Here is a 14740-nt window from a genome sequence, read left to right on the forward strand (position 1 = left end):
TACATTGGAAACAATAATGATTGCAACCATTAAAGCCTGTTCCTTGAACCAAAGGCATTATCTATTACCATGATGTAGTGATAACCACTCAAATAGGTTTATTTAGAGCACAATGATGTTTTTCTTTAAAATAATTATTTGAAACCGTAAAGTGCAGCATAATGATTAGCTTTTTAATCCCACAATAAAAGCTCGGCTCTTAGTTCTCTTGACTTAAATTTTTAGGCATTTTTCATATTAACGTGATCTAACTGGAAAAGGTTTGGAGCTGTGTGCAGCTCCGGAACTGCAGGTTGCAGAGCCCCGGTCTAGGCTGCAGGCTGCGTTCTGTTCCTTATCAATGAGTGGTCCAGAATGCACTGCCTGATTCAGTAATAACGCTCAAAGGGGAATTGGATAAATACTTGAAAAGGGAAAAGGAGGACTATGTGGAAACTGCGGAGGAGTGGGTGTCATTGGATAGCTCTTACAGTAGGGCCAGCAGGGGCCTGATGGGTCGAATGGCCTCCTTCTGTGCTGAATCATTGTATGTGTTTTACGTTTTCACTTTTTATCGGGATGTGGGTGTCGCTGACTAGGCTGGCATTTATTGTCCATCCTCTTGATTTTAAAATTCTCAGTCTGGATTTCAAATCCCTCCATAGCCTCGCCCCTCCCTATCTTTGTAGTCTCCTCCAGCCCCACAACCCCCCGACATCGCTGTCCCCCTCTGATTCCGGTCTTTTGTACATCTTGACTTTAATCGTCTCACCATTGGTGGCCGTGCCTTCAGTTGCCTAGGCACCAAGCTCTGCAATACCCTCCCCACAGCTCTCCGACTCTCCACCTCGCTGTCATCCTTTAAGATGCTCATTTAAGATACTCCTTAAAACCTACCTCTTTGACCAAGCTTTTGGTCATCTGACCTAATATTTCCTTTTGTGTTACGATGCCTCACTTTGTTTTATAATGCTCCTGTGAAACACCTTGGGATGTTTTATTCCGTTAAAGATACTTGTTGTTATTGTATGTGGTGACCTTGTTAACCTCTAAATAACTGTTTTAACTCATTGCTCCCATTTTTCTTTCTCATAGGTTGTTGGAGATAAGGTCCTGGAAGAAGAGATCACATTTCCTGTGAGTTCCCAAATGATTGACTTGTGCTCCATTGCACCTGAGCTATATTTAATTTGCGAAAGTATTTCTTTGTTAACCTGCAATGTAGCAGGTCCAGAGAAATGTCTGCCTCCCTCGGCCTGAGAAATTGTGTTTGTTTTCAGCTCAGTGGGTATTTCTCTCGCTTCTAATTCTGAAGGTTATAGGTTCAAGTCCCACTCCAGAGACTTGAACACAGAATACTAAAGGAATGCAACACTGTCAGAGGTGCCATCTTTCAGATGAGATGTTAAACTGAGGCTTCTCCGACTCTCTCGAGGTGGATGTAACAGACCCCATGGTGCAATTCAAAGAAGAGTAGGGGAGTTCCTTCCACTGCATCCTGGGACCAATATATGAGTATTCCTCAACCACCATCACTAAAACAGATGATCTGGTCATTGTCTTACTGCTGTTTGTGGGAGCTTGCTGTGCGCAAATTGGCTGCCGCATTTCATGCAGTATAACAGTGACTATATTTCATTGGCTGTAAAGCACTTTGGGGCATCCCGAAGTGGAGGGAGGCGCTATAGAAATGTAAGTCCTATCTTTCAGTGCACAATGAGTTGCACTGTCACCTCTGAGGCAGAAAATTGTGCTGACACTCCCAGTGCAGTGCAGAGGGAGTGCTGGACTGTTGGAGGTGCCGTCTTTCAAATGGGACATTAAACCGAGGCCATGTCAGCAAGCTTAGTCAGATATAAAAGAGCAGATGAATTCGCTGACTGATATTACAATAATGATACTCATTACATTAGATGATAGTATTCACTGGGTGGCTGTATGGCCACTGGATTCTGTCCTATTGCAGCCCAGAGTGCATTTCGGTTGCTCCTATTGTGGAAAGTTGATCAGTGATTGGCTGGCAGTGGGACAGAGAAAAGAGGGGAAAATTGAACCTTCTCAATCTCAAACTCAATCTCAATCTTCTCACCTTGATGTTGTGTCTCTAACTTGTTTGACAGTTGTCATTTGCTGATTTGGAACAGTCAGGAGGGAACAGTAAATCGATGACACTGAATGACATCACTGCAGTGAGTGTTGACTTACGTTCTTCAGTTTTTTTCTTCGAGCAATTCATCGTGGGATTCTTATCTCGGGCTGGTTTTCTTTTAAAAAAATTATTCGTTCATGGGATGTGGGCATCGCTGGCAAGGCCAGCATTTGTGATGCATGTGATAGCGCTGGAGGGGGTGCAGAGGCGATTCACCAGGATGTTGCCTGGGATGGAACATTTAAGCTATGAAGAGAGGTTGGATAGGCTTGGGTTGTTTTCACTGGAGCAGAGAAGACTGAGGGGTGACCTGATCGAGGTGTACAAGATGATGAGGGGCATGGACAGGGTGGATAGGGAGCAGCTGTTCCCCTTAGTTGAAGGGTCAGTTACAAGGGGTCACAAGTTTAAGGTGAGGGGCGGGAGGTTTAAGGGGGATTTGAGGAAGAACTTTTTTACCCAGAGGGTGGTGACGGTCTGGAATGCCCTGCCTGGGAGTGTGGTAGAGGCAGGTTGCCTCGCATCCTTTAAAAAGTACCTGGATGAGCACTTGGCACGTCATAACATTCAAGGCTATGGGCCAAGTGCTAGCAAATGGGATTAGGTAGACAGGTCAGGTGTTTTAATGCATCGGTGCAGACTCGATGGGCTGAAGGGCCTCTTCTTCACTGTATTATTCTGTGATTCTGTGTGATTTGTTTCCCATCCCTAATTGCCCTTGAGAAGGTGGTGGTGAGCTGCCTTCTTGAACCGCTGCAGTCCATGTGGGGTAGGTATACCCACAGTGCTGTTAGGAAGGGAGTTCCAGGATTTTGACCCACCAACAGTGAAGGAACGGCGATATAGTTCCATGTCAGGATGGTGTGTGACTTGGAGGGGAACCTGCAGGTGGTGGTGTTCCCATGCATCTGCTACCCTTGTCCTTCTAAGTGGTAGAGATTGCGGGTTTGGAAGGTGCTGTCGAAGGAGCCTCGGTGAGTTAAGGATTATGGAAGCAAGGTGGGTGGATGGAGTTGAGATACACATCGACCCTGATCTAATTGAACAGTGGAACAGGCTCAGGGGGCTGAATGGGCTCCTCCTGTTCCTTACTTTTGTGAAAAGAGCAGGCTGGGGTCCTGGGCCAATATTTATCCCGAACCAGTGTCATTGAAAAGAGATTATCCGGTCATTATCTCATTGCTGTTTGTGGGATCTTGCTGTGTGCAAATTGGCAGCTGCATTTCCACATTACAACAGTGAGGACATTTCAAAAGTACTTCATTGGCTGTAAAGCACTTTGGGACGTCCTGAGGTCATGAGAGATGCTATATAAATGCAGGTTCGTTCTTTCTTTCATATTTCTCTTCTACCTTGTTTCAGGAGCAACATAAGCAGCTCAACAGCATCCTAGGATTCGAGGTTTATTCCATGCTGTGTGTCCCCGTCATCAGTAGAGCAACTACGCAGGTAGTCGCCATGGGCTGTGCGTTTAACAAGCGATCAGGCAATTAGTGAGTACAATTGAAACATTTAATGAGGCTTGGGTTAATTTCTGGAGGATTAGAATTGAAAAGCAGAGAGTTGATATTAAACTTGTATCGAACTTTGGTTGGAACGCACTTGGGGAACTGCGCACAGTTCTCATCACCATATTATAAAAATGATATAGAGACACTGGAGAAGGTGCAAAAAATATTCACAAGGATGATGACAGAACTGAGAGGTTATAACCATCAGGAAAAAATTAATAGGCTGGGTCTCTTTTCTCTCGAAAAGTGAAGGCTGAGGTGTGACCTGTTAGAGGCCTTTAAGATTATAAAAGGCTTTGATAGGGTACACCTAGAGAAGATGCGGCACGATTTTAACTCTGTGGAAGTGGGTCAGTTTTGAATGAGTTAAAATCTGACCGCAGGGGGTGGGGGGGGGGGAGTCCAAACCAGAAGACATCAATATGAGATAGTCCCTAATAAATCCAATTGGGAATTCAGGAGAAACCTCTTTACCCAGAGAGTGGTGTGAACGTGGAGCTTGCTACGTGGAGTAATTGAGGTGACCCATATAAATACATTTAAGGAGAAGCCAGACAGTAAGTGAGGGAGAAAGGAATAGGATATTGGATGGGTGTTTGAAAGAGCCAGCATAGACTCAATGGGCTGAATGACCTTCTCTGCTGTATTATTCCACGATTCCATGATATGTTGATGGGGTGAGATGAAGAATGATGGGAGGAGGCTCGTGTGGAGCATAAACACCAGGCTGGGCTGAAAGGCCTCTTTCTGTGTTGTACTCAGTATGAAATTCTATGTAAATTCTCTAACCTCTTCCTCTCTGTGTTTTATTGAGACTACAGTCTGAATGTTTCTTACCTTGATTCCCATAAGTTCCAAGTATGTATACCTTGGGGTAGAATTCCGCCCTCATTTTACAGGCGTAAATCAGACTATCGTGTCACCAGGAAGACTCACAGCTCAAAGATGCCCAGGAAACCCTGACCATTCTAAGTTGGGCAATTTTTCAGGTGTAAAGAAACATTAGAGGCTTTGATTATATAAATGGGGAGAGGGTAGGTGGTGTTGCTAACACCTGTTAGAGTTTCAGGAATTCAACTGTGATGAGCATGGGACAGACGTCATCACAATCGCCTCCTCCCTCATTGCCCTCATTAACCTCCGACATGGACTTATCTAGAGGTCATGACAATGCTTGTCCAATGTGGGAGGCATGAATTAAATGTTAATGGGGCCTAATTTCAGGCTTAGGCCTCTCAGTGGGGACTCAGACTAGAGCACAGATCATCCTCTAGGCCCAAGTACAGACCCAGACCAATTTCTACCCCCCGTTTCTTCTCCCTTTATCCTCACTTGTAGCCAAACCAAAGACTCATTGCACCATCTCCTACTCAAACTCATTCTTTCCCAGGGAGACTCTCAAAAACTATAGGACCCCTCACTTCCATTCCTCCTAAAAGACTACAGATGTTACACCAAGGCCATGTCTTCCCTCTCAGGTGAACACTAAAAGATCCCATGGCCACTCTTTCAAAGAAGAGCAAGGGGAGTTCTCCCCAATGTCCTGGGCTCAATATTTATCCTACAATTAACATCACAAAAAATTTTTTTGCCTGGTAATTATTTCATTCTGTTTCTGGGATCTTGCTGTGCAAAAATTGACTGCTGCGTTTCGTACATTAAAACAGTGACTACACTGCGAAAGTACTTCATTAGCTGTAAAGACCTTTGGGATAGCCTGAGGACTTGAAAGGTGCTATATAAATGCAAGTTATTTTTCTCTTAAACCTTGAAGTGGAACACCAAGTTTAGTTTGCAAAGACTGAAATGTTATGTGGCTGTAAACTTTATAAAAAGCCCTTGAGACACAACATTCCCCAAGAGGGGGCATGGTCGAAAGTGGTTATGTTACTGAATTAGTGATTCCTGAGGCCTGAGTTTAAATCCCACCTCGGCAGTTGAGAAATTTAAATCCGATTAATTAACTAAACCTGGAATTGAAAGCTAGTCTCAATGATGGTGACCATGAAACTACTGGATTGTTGTAAAAACCTATCAGGTTCACTAATGTCCTTTAGGGAAGGAAATCTGCCGTCCTTACTTGGTCTGGCCTACGTGTGACTCCAGAACCACAGCAATGTGGTTGACTCTTATATAAAAGCAAAATACTGCAGATGCTGGAAATCTGAAACAAAAACAAGAAATGCTGGAACCACTCAGCAGGTCTGGCAGCATCTGTGGAAAGAGAGGCAGAGTTAACGTTTCGGGTCAGTGACCCTTCTTCGGAACTAGCAAATATTAGAAATGTCAAAGGTTATAAGCAAGTGAGGCGGGGGTGGGGCAAGAGATAACAAAGGAGAAGGTGTAGATTGGACAAGGCCACAGAATAGCTGACCAAAAGGTCATGGAGCAAAGGCAAACAATATGTTAATGGTGTGTTGAAAGACAAAGCATTAGTACAGATAGGGTGTTGACGGACTGAAGATTGAACGGCAGCAAGTACAAGCGTGAAAAAAAAACAGTGGGTAAGCAAACTGAACAAACTAAGATGAAATAAAATAAACAAAAAAAAATTGTAAAAAATGTAAAAAAGAAAAAATAACTAAAAATAAAAGTAAAATGGGGGGCCCGTCATGCTCTGAAATTATTGAACTCTTAACTGCCCTTTGAAATGACCTAACAAGGCACTCCGTTATATTCAGGAAGGTAACTCACTGCCACCTTCTCAGGGGCAGTTAGGGATAGTCGATAAATACTGGCTTTGCCAGCAATGCCCACATCCTGCGAATGGATACAAAAAAAGAAAATTTGGGAAATTATTGCTCTAAGTACCCCTTCAGATTTCTATATGACACTGCAGCATGTTGCCATAGAGATGCTTGACGAGGTGCTACCATTCCTATGAGACCCTGCTGGAGTAGCTTTGATTCAAACAATGGGGGCAGGTGCACAACAGCCCCAGGAGGCCTTTCCTAGGAGCCTAACCTCAAGAAGCATGGAGGAGGCCATTCAGCCCATCGAGCCTGTGCTGCACCACAGCTGGGCAACAGGGTTCCCAACTCTGGCGGATGTATTCCTGGAGATTTTGTCACATGATCTTCTGCCTTGAAACACCCTGCCCAGCCAATCCCTTTCTTCCACCCCCATCGCCAATACTTCTACAATTAATAAACAAAAGTGTCCAACGAAATTGAAAAGAAACACGCAATTTGTTTTGAAAGTCCTTGTGATTTTTATGCCTCAACTTTGCTCTCGGCAGTGTACTGGAGATTAATAACAACAACTTATATTTATATAAAGCCTTATCATAATAAAACGTCCCAAGGTGGCTTCACAGGAACGTTATCATGCAAAATTAGACAGCAAGCTGTATTTGGGCAGGTGGCCAAAAGCTTACTGAAAGAGGTCAGTTTTGAGGAGCGTCTTAAAGGAGGAAATAGAGGCAGAGAGGTTTAGGGAGGGAATTCCAGAGCTTGGGGCCCAGGCAGCTGAAGGCACGGCCACCAATGGTGGAGCGATTAAAATCATAAATGCTCAAGAGGCCAGAATTAGGCCCAGGCCCCAAGATCTGGAATTCCCTCTCTAAACCTTTCTACCTCTCTCTTTTTTAAGATAGTGGTCCCAGGAATGAGGGACTTCAGTTACGTGGGTAGATTAGAGAAGCTGGGGGTTGTTCTCCTTGGGGAAGAGAAGGTTGAGAGGAGATTTGATAGAGATGTTCACAATCATGAGGGGTCTGGACAGAGTAGACAGGGAGGAACATTGGCCGAAGGATCCAGTACCCAAGAACACTGATATAAGGTGATTGGCAAAAGAAGCAATGACAACATGAGGAAAAACCTTTTCACACAGCTAGTGGTTAGGACCTGGAATGCACTGCCTGAGAGTGCGGCGGAGGCAGATTCAGTCGTGACTTTCAATAGAGAATTGGATAATTATCTGAAGAGAAAAAATTTGCAGGGCTACGGGGAAAGGGCAGGGGAGCAGGACTAGGTGAGTTGCTGTTGCAGAGAGCTGGCATGGACATGATGGGCCGAATGGGCTCTTTCTCTGCCGTAACCATTCTATGAATCTAAGACGCTCCTTAAAACCTACCTCTTTGACCCAGCCTTTAGTCCCCTGTCCTAATATCTCTCTTTGTGGCTCGCTGTTTCGGTCGGGACTGATCTGGAATCAATTTAGACCACCTTGACAGGGAAGCTGGGTTTCCAGTAGGGTTATAGACCCTCCAGCATTGCCCTGGAGTCGCTAGGAAGTAAAGTTCTCCAGCTTCCCGCTGGGAGCAAAAAACGCTCGGGAGAAATATCATAGGGTCGTTAAAAATAATTGTGTGATTTCCTCTGAACAATTATTTGTTGTAAAAATATTAGCCAAGGCTATTTGACTGACAGTTGAGAATCATCAAATCAGGTAATGAAGAGTCCACTCGCTTTTCAATTTTTAAAACTTCTTTCATGGGATGTGGGCATCGCTGGCCAGGCCAGCATTTATTGCCCATCCCTAATTACCCTTGAGAAGGTGGTGGTGAGCTGCCTTCTTGAACCGCTGCAGTCCATGTGGGGTAGGTACACCCACAGTGCTGCGAGGAAGGGAGTTCCAGGACTTTGACCCAGTGACAGTGAAGGAACGGCATTGGGAAGGTCACACGAAAGTAAAATGCTGCAGATGCTGGAAATCTGAAATAAAAACAGAAAATGCTGGAAATACTCAGCAGGTCTGGCAGTATCTGTGGAGAGAGAAACAGAGTTAAATTTTAGGTCTGTGACCCTTCATCAGAACTGGTAAAAGTTAGAAATGCAATAGGTCTTGAGAAAATGAAATGGGGGAGGGTGAGGAGAACAAAAGGAAAGGTCTGTCTTTGGGTGGATGGCAGGAGAGATTAAATTACAAAGGTTTCATGGTACAAAGCCAAAGGGATTGGTAATGGGACAAGTAAAGTAAAAATAGATGTGTCTAGAGGAGGTGTAAATGGCAGGATGACTACTGTCCAAATGCAGAGTGAAGGAAATAAGAAAGAAACAAGAGATAAATAGAATTCAAATGACAGGTAACTGGAGCTCGGGATCATGCTTGCGGACCTATTGGAGCTGTTCAGCAAAGTCGCCACCCAGTCTGTGTTTGGTCTCCCCAATGTAGAGCAGACCACATGTGAACCTTGGTCTGATTTCCACTTGTGAATGTGTCCAAAACTAGGGGTCATAAATATAAGATTGTATTTATTACTGACTATCAGGAATTCAGGAAAAACTTCTTTACCATTACCCGGTGACTGCCCTTAACATCAAGGTAGCATTTGACCTGGTATGACATCAAGAGCCCTAGCCAAATTGAAGTCAATGGGAATTGGGGGAAAACTCTCCGCAGGTTGGAGTCATACCTATTCACAAAGGAAGATGGTTGTTGGAGGCCAATCATCTCAATCCCAGGACATCACTGCAGGAGTTCCATCGCTGCAGGGTAGTGTCCTAGGCTCTTCATCAATGACCTTCCCTCCATGTGGGGATGTTCGCCGATGATTGGACAGTGTTCAGCACCATTCACATCTCCTCAGACACTGAAACAGTCCTGTCCTGTCCTTCCTCCTTGCTGGACCACACAACCACCCCCACCATTAGCCAACCAGCTTCTGTTGGGGGTAGAGTTCACTCCCCTCACTATCTCTCCAAGCAGCCAGTCTTCAGCAATGTGCCTGGGCAGTGAGGGTCAGTTGTCTGTGGTGGGAATTGGGACATTTTCAAAATCTGTCCCTGCTCCCGCACCATCCATGCACACCATCAACCATCTCTAGTAACGATCAGAAAGTGAAACCCTGGCTGGGGTTTTCTCTGTCTGTCCCTATCCTGGGAGCACACAGCTCAGGTATGGCTCCCCTCACCCCCATCCTGGACCTGCTAACTCAGCACAAACTTGTGATCAAATCTGGAGCTTTCCTCCTCTGCATGCCTCAGTATCACTCTGGTACTTTACTGGCCATTCTTTTAACTATCTCTGTTGCTCACTGTTATCTCTTGTCATACTATCTGTAAAGAGTTAGGAACTAATTTGCTAGGAACTAGTTGCTATGTGTAAGTGTTCCAGTGGTGGGGGGGGGGGGGGCACAATCATGGCTGTACTGGGGAGTCATGTTATATGTAACACAGAACCAGTTGAATCAGGTTTCTACAGCAGACAGCATGGTGCTGTAATAAACAAGACTGACTCCAGCCTTTTCCAAGTTTAAGGTGTGATTCTTTGCAACATTTGGGAACCAGAAACCAACATAAAGACGTAAGATGGTGGCAGTAAGTGTCTATGAGTAAACCTAGAATGTTTTTAAAAGCATCAGATTGAGGAAATTGACCCAAATTAGTGCCAGAGAGAGAGAAAGAAAAAAAGAGTGACTCATGTGAAAACAAGAAACGAAATATCAGCCAGGACAGAAATGAATGCACTGCTACAGCCCATAATGAATTGGGAAGCTGATAATGTTGTAGAGACATTTGAGAAGTTTAAATAAAAGTGCAATTTGGCATTTAGTAGTTTCCTAAAAGGCATTAGTACAGAGGAGAGGGTCAGCTATATCCTTCTGTGGGCTGGAGCTAAAGGATTAAATTTATTTAACAGCTGGGACCTAAGTGAAGAGGACAGCAGAAAGCCAGACAACATTTTTGCAAGATACAGTACCCATTTCCAGCCAAAATCAAATCATCGGATACACCGATATGAATTTCAAGGCCTCAGACAGGAACTAGGTGAGCCTATTGACAATTTTGTAGCAAGATTGAAAAATAAAGCCAGAAAATGTAAATTTAAGGACACAGATGAATGGCTGATAGATCAGCTCATTTGGGGTTCTGCACATCCTGAAGTACAGAAAGCTCTAATCAGACAGGACAAGCTCACAATATCGCAGGCTGTAGACACTGCCAGAGCACATGAAGCTACGAGCAGACAGATGAAGACTCTGACCTCCCAAATGGCTAGCCTTCAGTTAAGCCAAGAGATAGGCATCAGGGTCGATGCAGTGAAACAACAACTAAAGAATGTACACCGAACAGAGAGAAAGATGTGCAGGAGCATGGTTACCATGTGAATTAACAGATAGAAGGAAACGTCCCGCATATGGATCAATCTGCAGATCTTGTGGAAAGACCAATCACTGGGAAAAGATGTGCAGAACAAGGCAAGAAGGTGGTAGACGAGTCATCAGAGCCAGAGTAACAGGGCGAAGCAATAGTGAAAGAAACCAAAACATCCACACCCTGGAAGATGACGATGGGTTTGAGAACATGATAGACATAGGAACCATAGAATTGCATGAAATGTCTGGATGTGACAGTTCCTAGAGAAAAGAAATTCACACAACCATTCAGATCAGGAAGAGGCTGAGAAATAAACCCACAACAATAAATTTGGGGCGGCACAGTGGCGCAGTGGTTAGCACCGCAGCCTCACAGCTCCAGCGACCCGGGTTCAATTCTGGGTACTGCCTGTGCGGAGTTTGCAAGTTCTCCCTGTGTCTGCGTGGGTTTCCTCCGGGTGCTCCGGTTTCCTCCCACATGCCAAAGACTTGCAGGTTGATAGGTAAATTGGCCATTATAAATTGCCCCTAGTATAGGTAGGTGGTAGGGAAATATAGGGACAGGTGGGGATGTGGTAGGAATATGGAATTAGCGTAGGATTAGTATAAATGGGTGGTTGATGGTCGGCACAGACTCGGTGGGCCGAAGGGCCTGTTTCAGTGCTGTATCTCTAAACTAAACTAAACTAAACTAAATCTGAAGGTGACGATTGATACTGGAGTGCAGAGTAACATCATCCCACTCAGACTATACCAGCAGATCTTTCCTGAAAATTTGGAGAAAAATGGTTATCCAAGGGAAGGTGCTCTGAAAACAAACGTTATGCTAACAGCATACAAGGGAACTGAGATTTGACAGCTAGGAACAACCCAAATCAGAGAGACACACAAAGGAAAAGATTTTAACTGTATGTTCTTCGTCACACAAACAGATGGTCCGGCTATCCTGGGGTTGGGCAGTTGTGAAGAGCTGTAGATTATCTCAGTAAACCATGAGGTGAAGGAAGCGAGGCTGAGGATTGAAGACAGTACACCCATTGAAAAGCGCCCTCCGATCAGAAACAAAGAAGATCTGGTACAAATGTACCCCGAGTGTTTTGATGAGATGGTTGGATGCTTCGAAGATTTTGAGTATCACAGCACTATTGACCCAGCGATGAAACCAATGATTTGCCCTCCACGTAAAGTACCAGTAGAACTAAAAGGAAAGCTTGAAAGAGAGCTCCAAGAAATGGAAGAAAAGAAGGTGATCGCCAGAGTCACAGAGCCTACAGATTGGGTAAATTCCATCGTGGTGAGAAAGAAGCCAAATGGACGGCTAAGAATTTGCCTAGATCCCATAGATCTTAACCAAGCAATAAAGAGGGATCACTACCCTATTCCAACATTGCAAGAAATCGTACCAGCACTGGCAGAGGCGAAGGTTTTCAGCAAGCTTGATGCCAGAAATGGCTACTGGAATGTGAAGCTAGACGCAGAATCTTCACTGTTGACAACATCCAAAACACCCTTTGGATGGTACAAATTGCTGTGTCTACCTTTGGCCTCAAAGTGAGCCAGGATGTGTTCCAACAGAAAGTAGACAAAACATACAGGGGATGCAAAGGAGCAGTCGACATAGCTGGTGATATCCAGATATATGGTGTAGATGGAAAAGACCATGACAACCATCTACATGAAGCCATGGAGAGAACCAGGAAAGCTGGGATTAAGCTAAACGCAGATAAATGCATTGTGAAATTGACAGAATGTCAGTTCTTCGGAATGTTGTGCACACCTGACAGAGTTAAGCTGAGTCCTGAAAGGATCTCAGCAATCTCAGGGATGGAAGCCCCGAGAGATAAGAGAGAGTTGAGAAGTTTCCTTGGTTTGATACAATACATGAGCTCCTTTATTCCACTCATGTCGGAACACACAGCAAACCTGTGGGAGCTGATGAAAGAAGATGTAGAGTACCAGTAGTCAGAATCACATGACAGGAGTTTCAACAAACTCAAAAAGGTAGTATACAAGGAGACTAGTCTGTCGTACTATGACAAAAAGAAACCTGTCACTCAGCAAGTAGATGCTTCCACAAAAGGACTGGGAGCAGCCCTGGTACAAGAGGGAAAGCCAATAGCATTTGTGTCCAAAGCTCTGACATCAGCTGAGACAAAATATGCCAACATAGAGAGTGAGCTTTTGGCAGTCGTGTATGGATATAAGTTCCACACATATCTCTATGGGAGGAAGTTCATAGTGGAGAGTGATCATCATCCACTGGAGCAGATCTACAAGAAAAATCTATGTAAAAGCACCAGCAAGACTGCAGAGGTTACTCTAGAGGCTTCAGAGTTACAATTTCACTCTGAAATCTAAACCAGGAGGAGAAATGGTGCCGGCAGACACCCTATTTCAGTTGTCACCACAGGAGAAACACGAAATAGAAGATCTAGGCATAAAGATTCATCACCTAGTGAACATAACATCACCCGAAACTGAGTCAAATTAGAGATGAGACCAGCAAAGGCAAGGAGTTACAGATGCTATTTCAGCAAGTGATCCAGGGATGGCCTGATAGGATACAGCACACACAGCCGGCAATACAGCAGTACTGGCCTATCAGAGATGACCTTTCACTAGAAGATGGTGTTCTGCTGCCCGGATCCAGAATAATCATACCCAAAACAATGCAGGAAGAACTTCTCCAAAAGATACACGAAGGGAATGGAGAAGTGGAAGCTCAGAGCCAAATCAGCTGTGTACTGGATAGGCATATACAAAGATATTGAAAATATGGTCTCTATATGCAATGTATGCCAGAAGTACAGAAACTCACAACAGAAAGAGGAGATGATAGTTACTGAAGTACCACCCAGACCATGACACACTATAGGAGTCGATTTATTCACACATAATCAAAAATGGTATCTCATAGTCGCAGACTACTACTCAAAATTCCCTTTTAGCCAGAAGATGAAAGACTTGAGAGCCACAACGATAATCTCAGCGGTACGAGTTCTGTTCGCTGAGCAAGGGATTCCTGAAAGGTTAATATGTTTGCAGACGACACTAAGATTGGTGGAGTAGCAGATAGTGAAGGGGACTGTCAGAGAATACAGCAGAATATAGATAGATTGGAGAGTTGGGCAGAGAAATGGCAGATGGAGTTCAATCAGGGCAAATGCGAGGTGATGCATTTTGGAAGATCCAATTCAAGAGTGAACTATACAGTAAATGGAAAAGTCCTGGGGAAAATTGATGTACAGAGAGATTTGGGTGTTCAGGTCCATTGTTCCCTGAAGGTGGCAACGCAGGTCAATAGAGTGGTCAAGAAGGCATACGGCATGCTTTCCTTCATCGGACGGGGTATTGAGTACAAGAGTTGGCAGGTCATGTTACAGTTGTATAGGACTTTGGTTCGGCTACATTTGGAATACTGCGTGCAGTTCTGGTCGCCACATTACCAAAAGGATGTGGATGCTTTGGAGAGGGTGCAGAGGAGGTTCACCAGGATGTTGCCTGGTATGGAGGGCGCTAGCTATGAAGAGAGGTTGAGTAGATTAGGATTATTTTCATTAGAAAGATGGAGGTTGAGGGGGGACCTGATTGAGGTGTACAAAATCATGAGAGGTGTAGACAGGTTGGATAGCAAGAAGCTTTTTCCCAGGGTGGGGGATTCAATTACTAGGGGTCACGAGTTCAAAGTGAAAGGGGAAAAGTTTAGGGGGGATATGCGTGGAAAGTTCTTTACGCAGAGGGTGGTGGGTGCCTGGAACGCGTTGCCAGCGGAGATGGTAGACGCGGGCACGATAGCGTCTTTTAAGATGTATCTAGACATGAATGGGCAGGAAGTACAGAGATACAGACCCTTAGAAAATAGGCGTCATGTTTAGATAGAGGATCTGGATCGGCGCAGGCTTGGAGGGCCGAAGGGCCTGTTCCTGTGCTGTAATTTTCTTTGTTCTTTGTTCTATGTGACAATGGCACCCAATTTACATCCAGAGAATTTAAGGAATTCGCTGACCAGTATGGGTTCAATACCATCACCTCATCACCACACTACCCACGGGGACACGGATT

General features: G+C 44.6%; 1 protein-coding gene across 3 annotated transcripts in view; it reads left to right on the top strand.

Annotated features, from left to right (window-relative positions):
• LOC137371104 (cGMP-dependent 3',5'-cyclic phosphodiesterase) overlaps positions 1-14740 on the top strand; it is a 372354-nt gene that overhangs the window by 257880 nt on the left and 99734 nt on the right. For all 3 annotated transcript variants that reach the window (XM_068033044.1, XM_068033045.1, XM_068033046.1), the window contains 3 exons: positions 1075-1116; positions 2100-2168; positions 3491-3621. In XM_068033044.1, the coding sequence (XP_067889145.1) occupies positions 1075-1116; positions 2100-2168; positions 3491-3621 (242 nt within the window). The remainder of the gene's footprint in view (positions 1-1074; positions 1117-2099; positions 2169-3490; positions 3622-14740) is intronic.

The sequence above is a fragment of the Heterodontus francisci genome, chromosome 6 (genome assembly GCF_036365525.1).
Source record: "Heterodontus francisci isolate sHetFra1 chromosome 6, sHetFra1.hap1, whole genome shotgun sequence".
Classification (NCBI taxonomy): Eukaryota; Metazoa; Chordata; class Chondrichthyes; order Heterodontiformes; family Heterodontidae; genus Heterodontus; species Heterodontus francisci.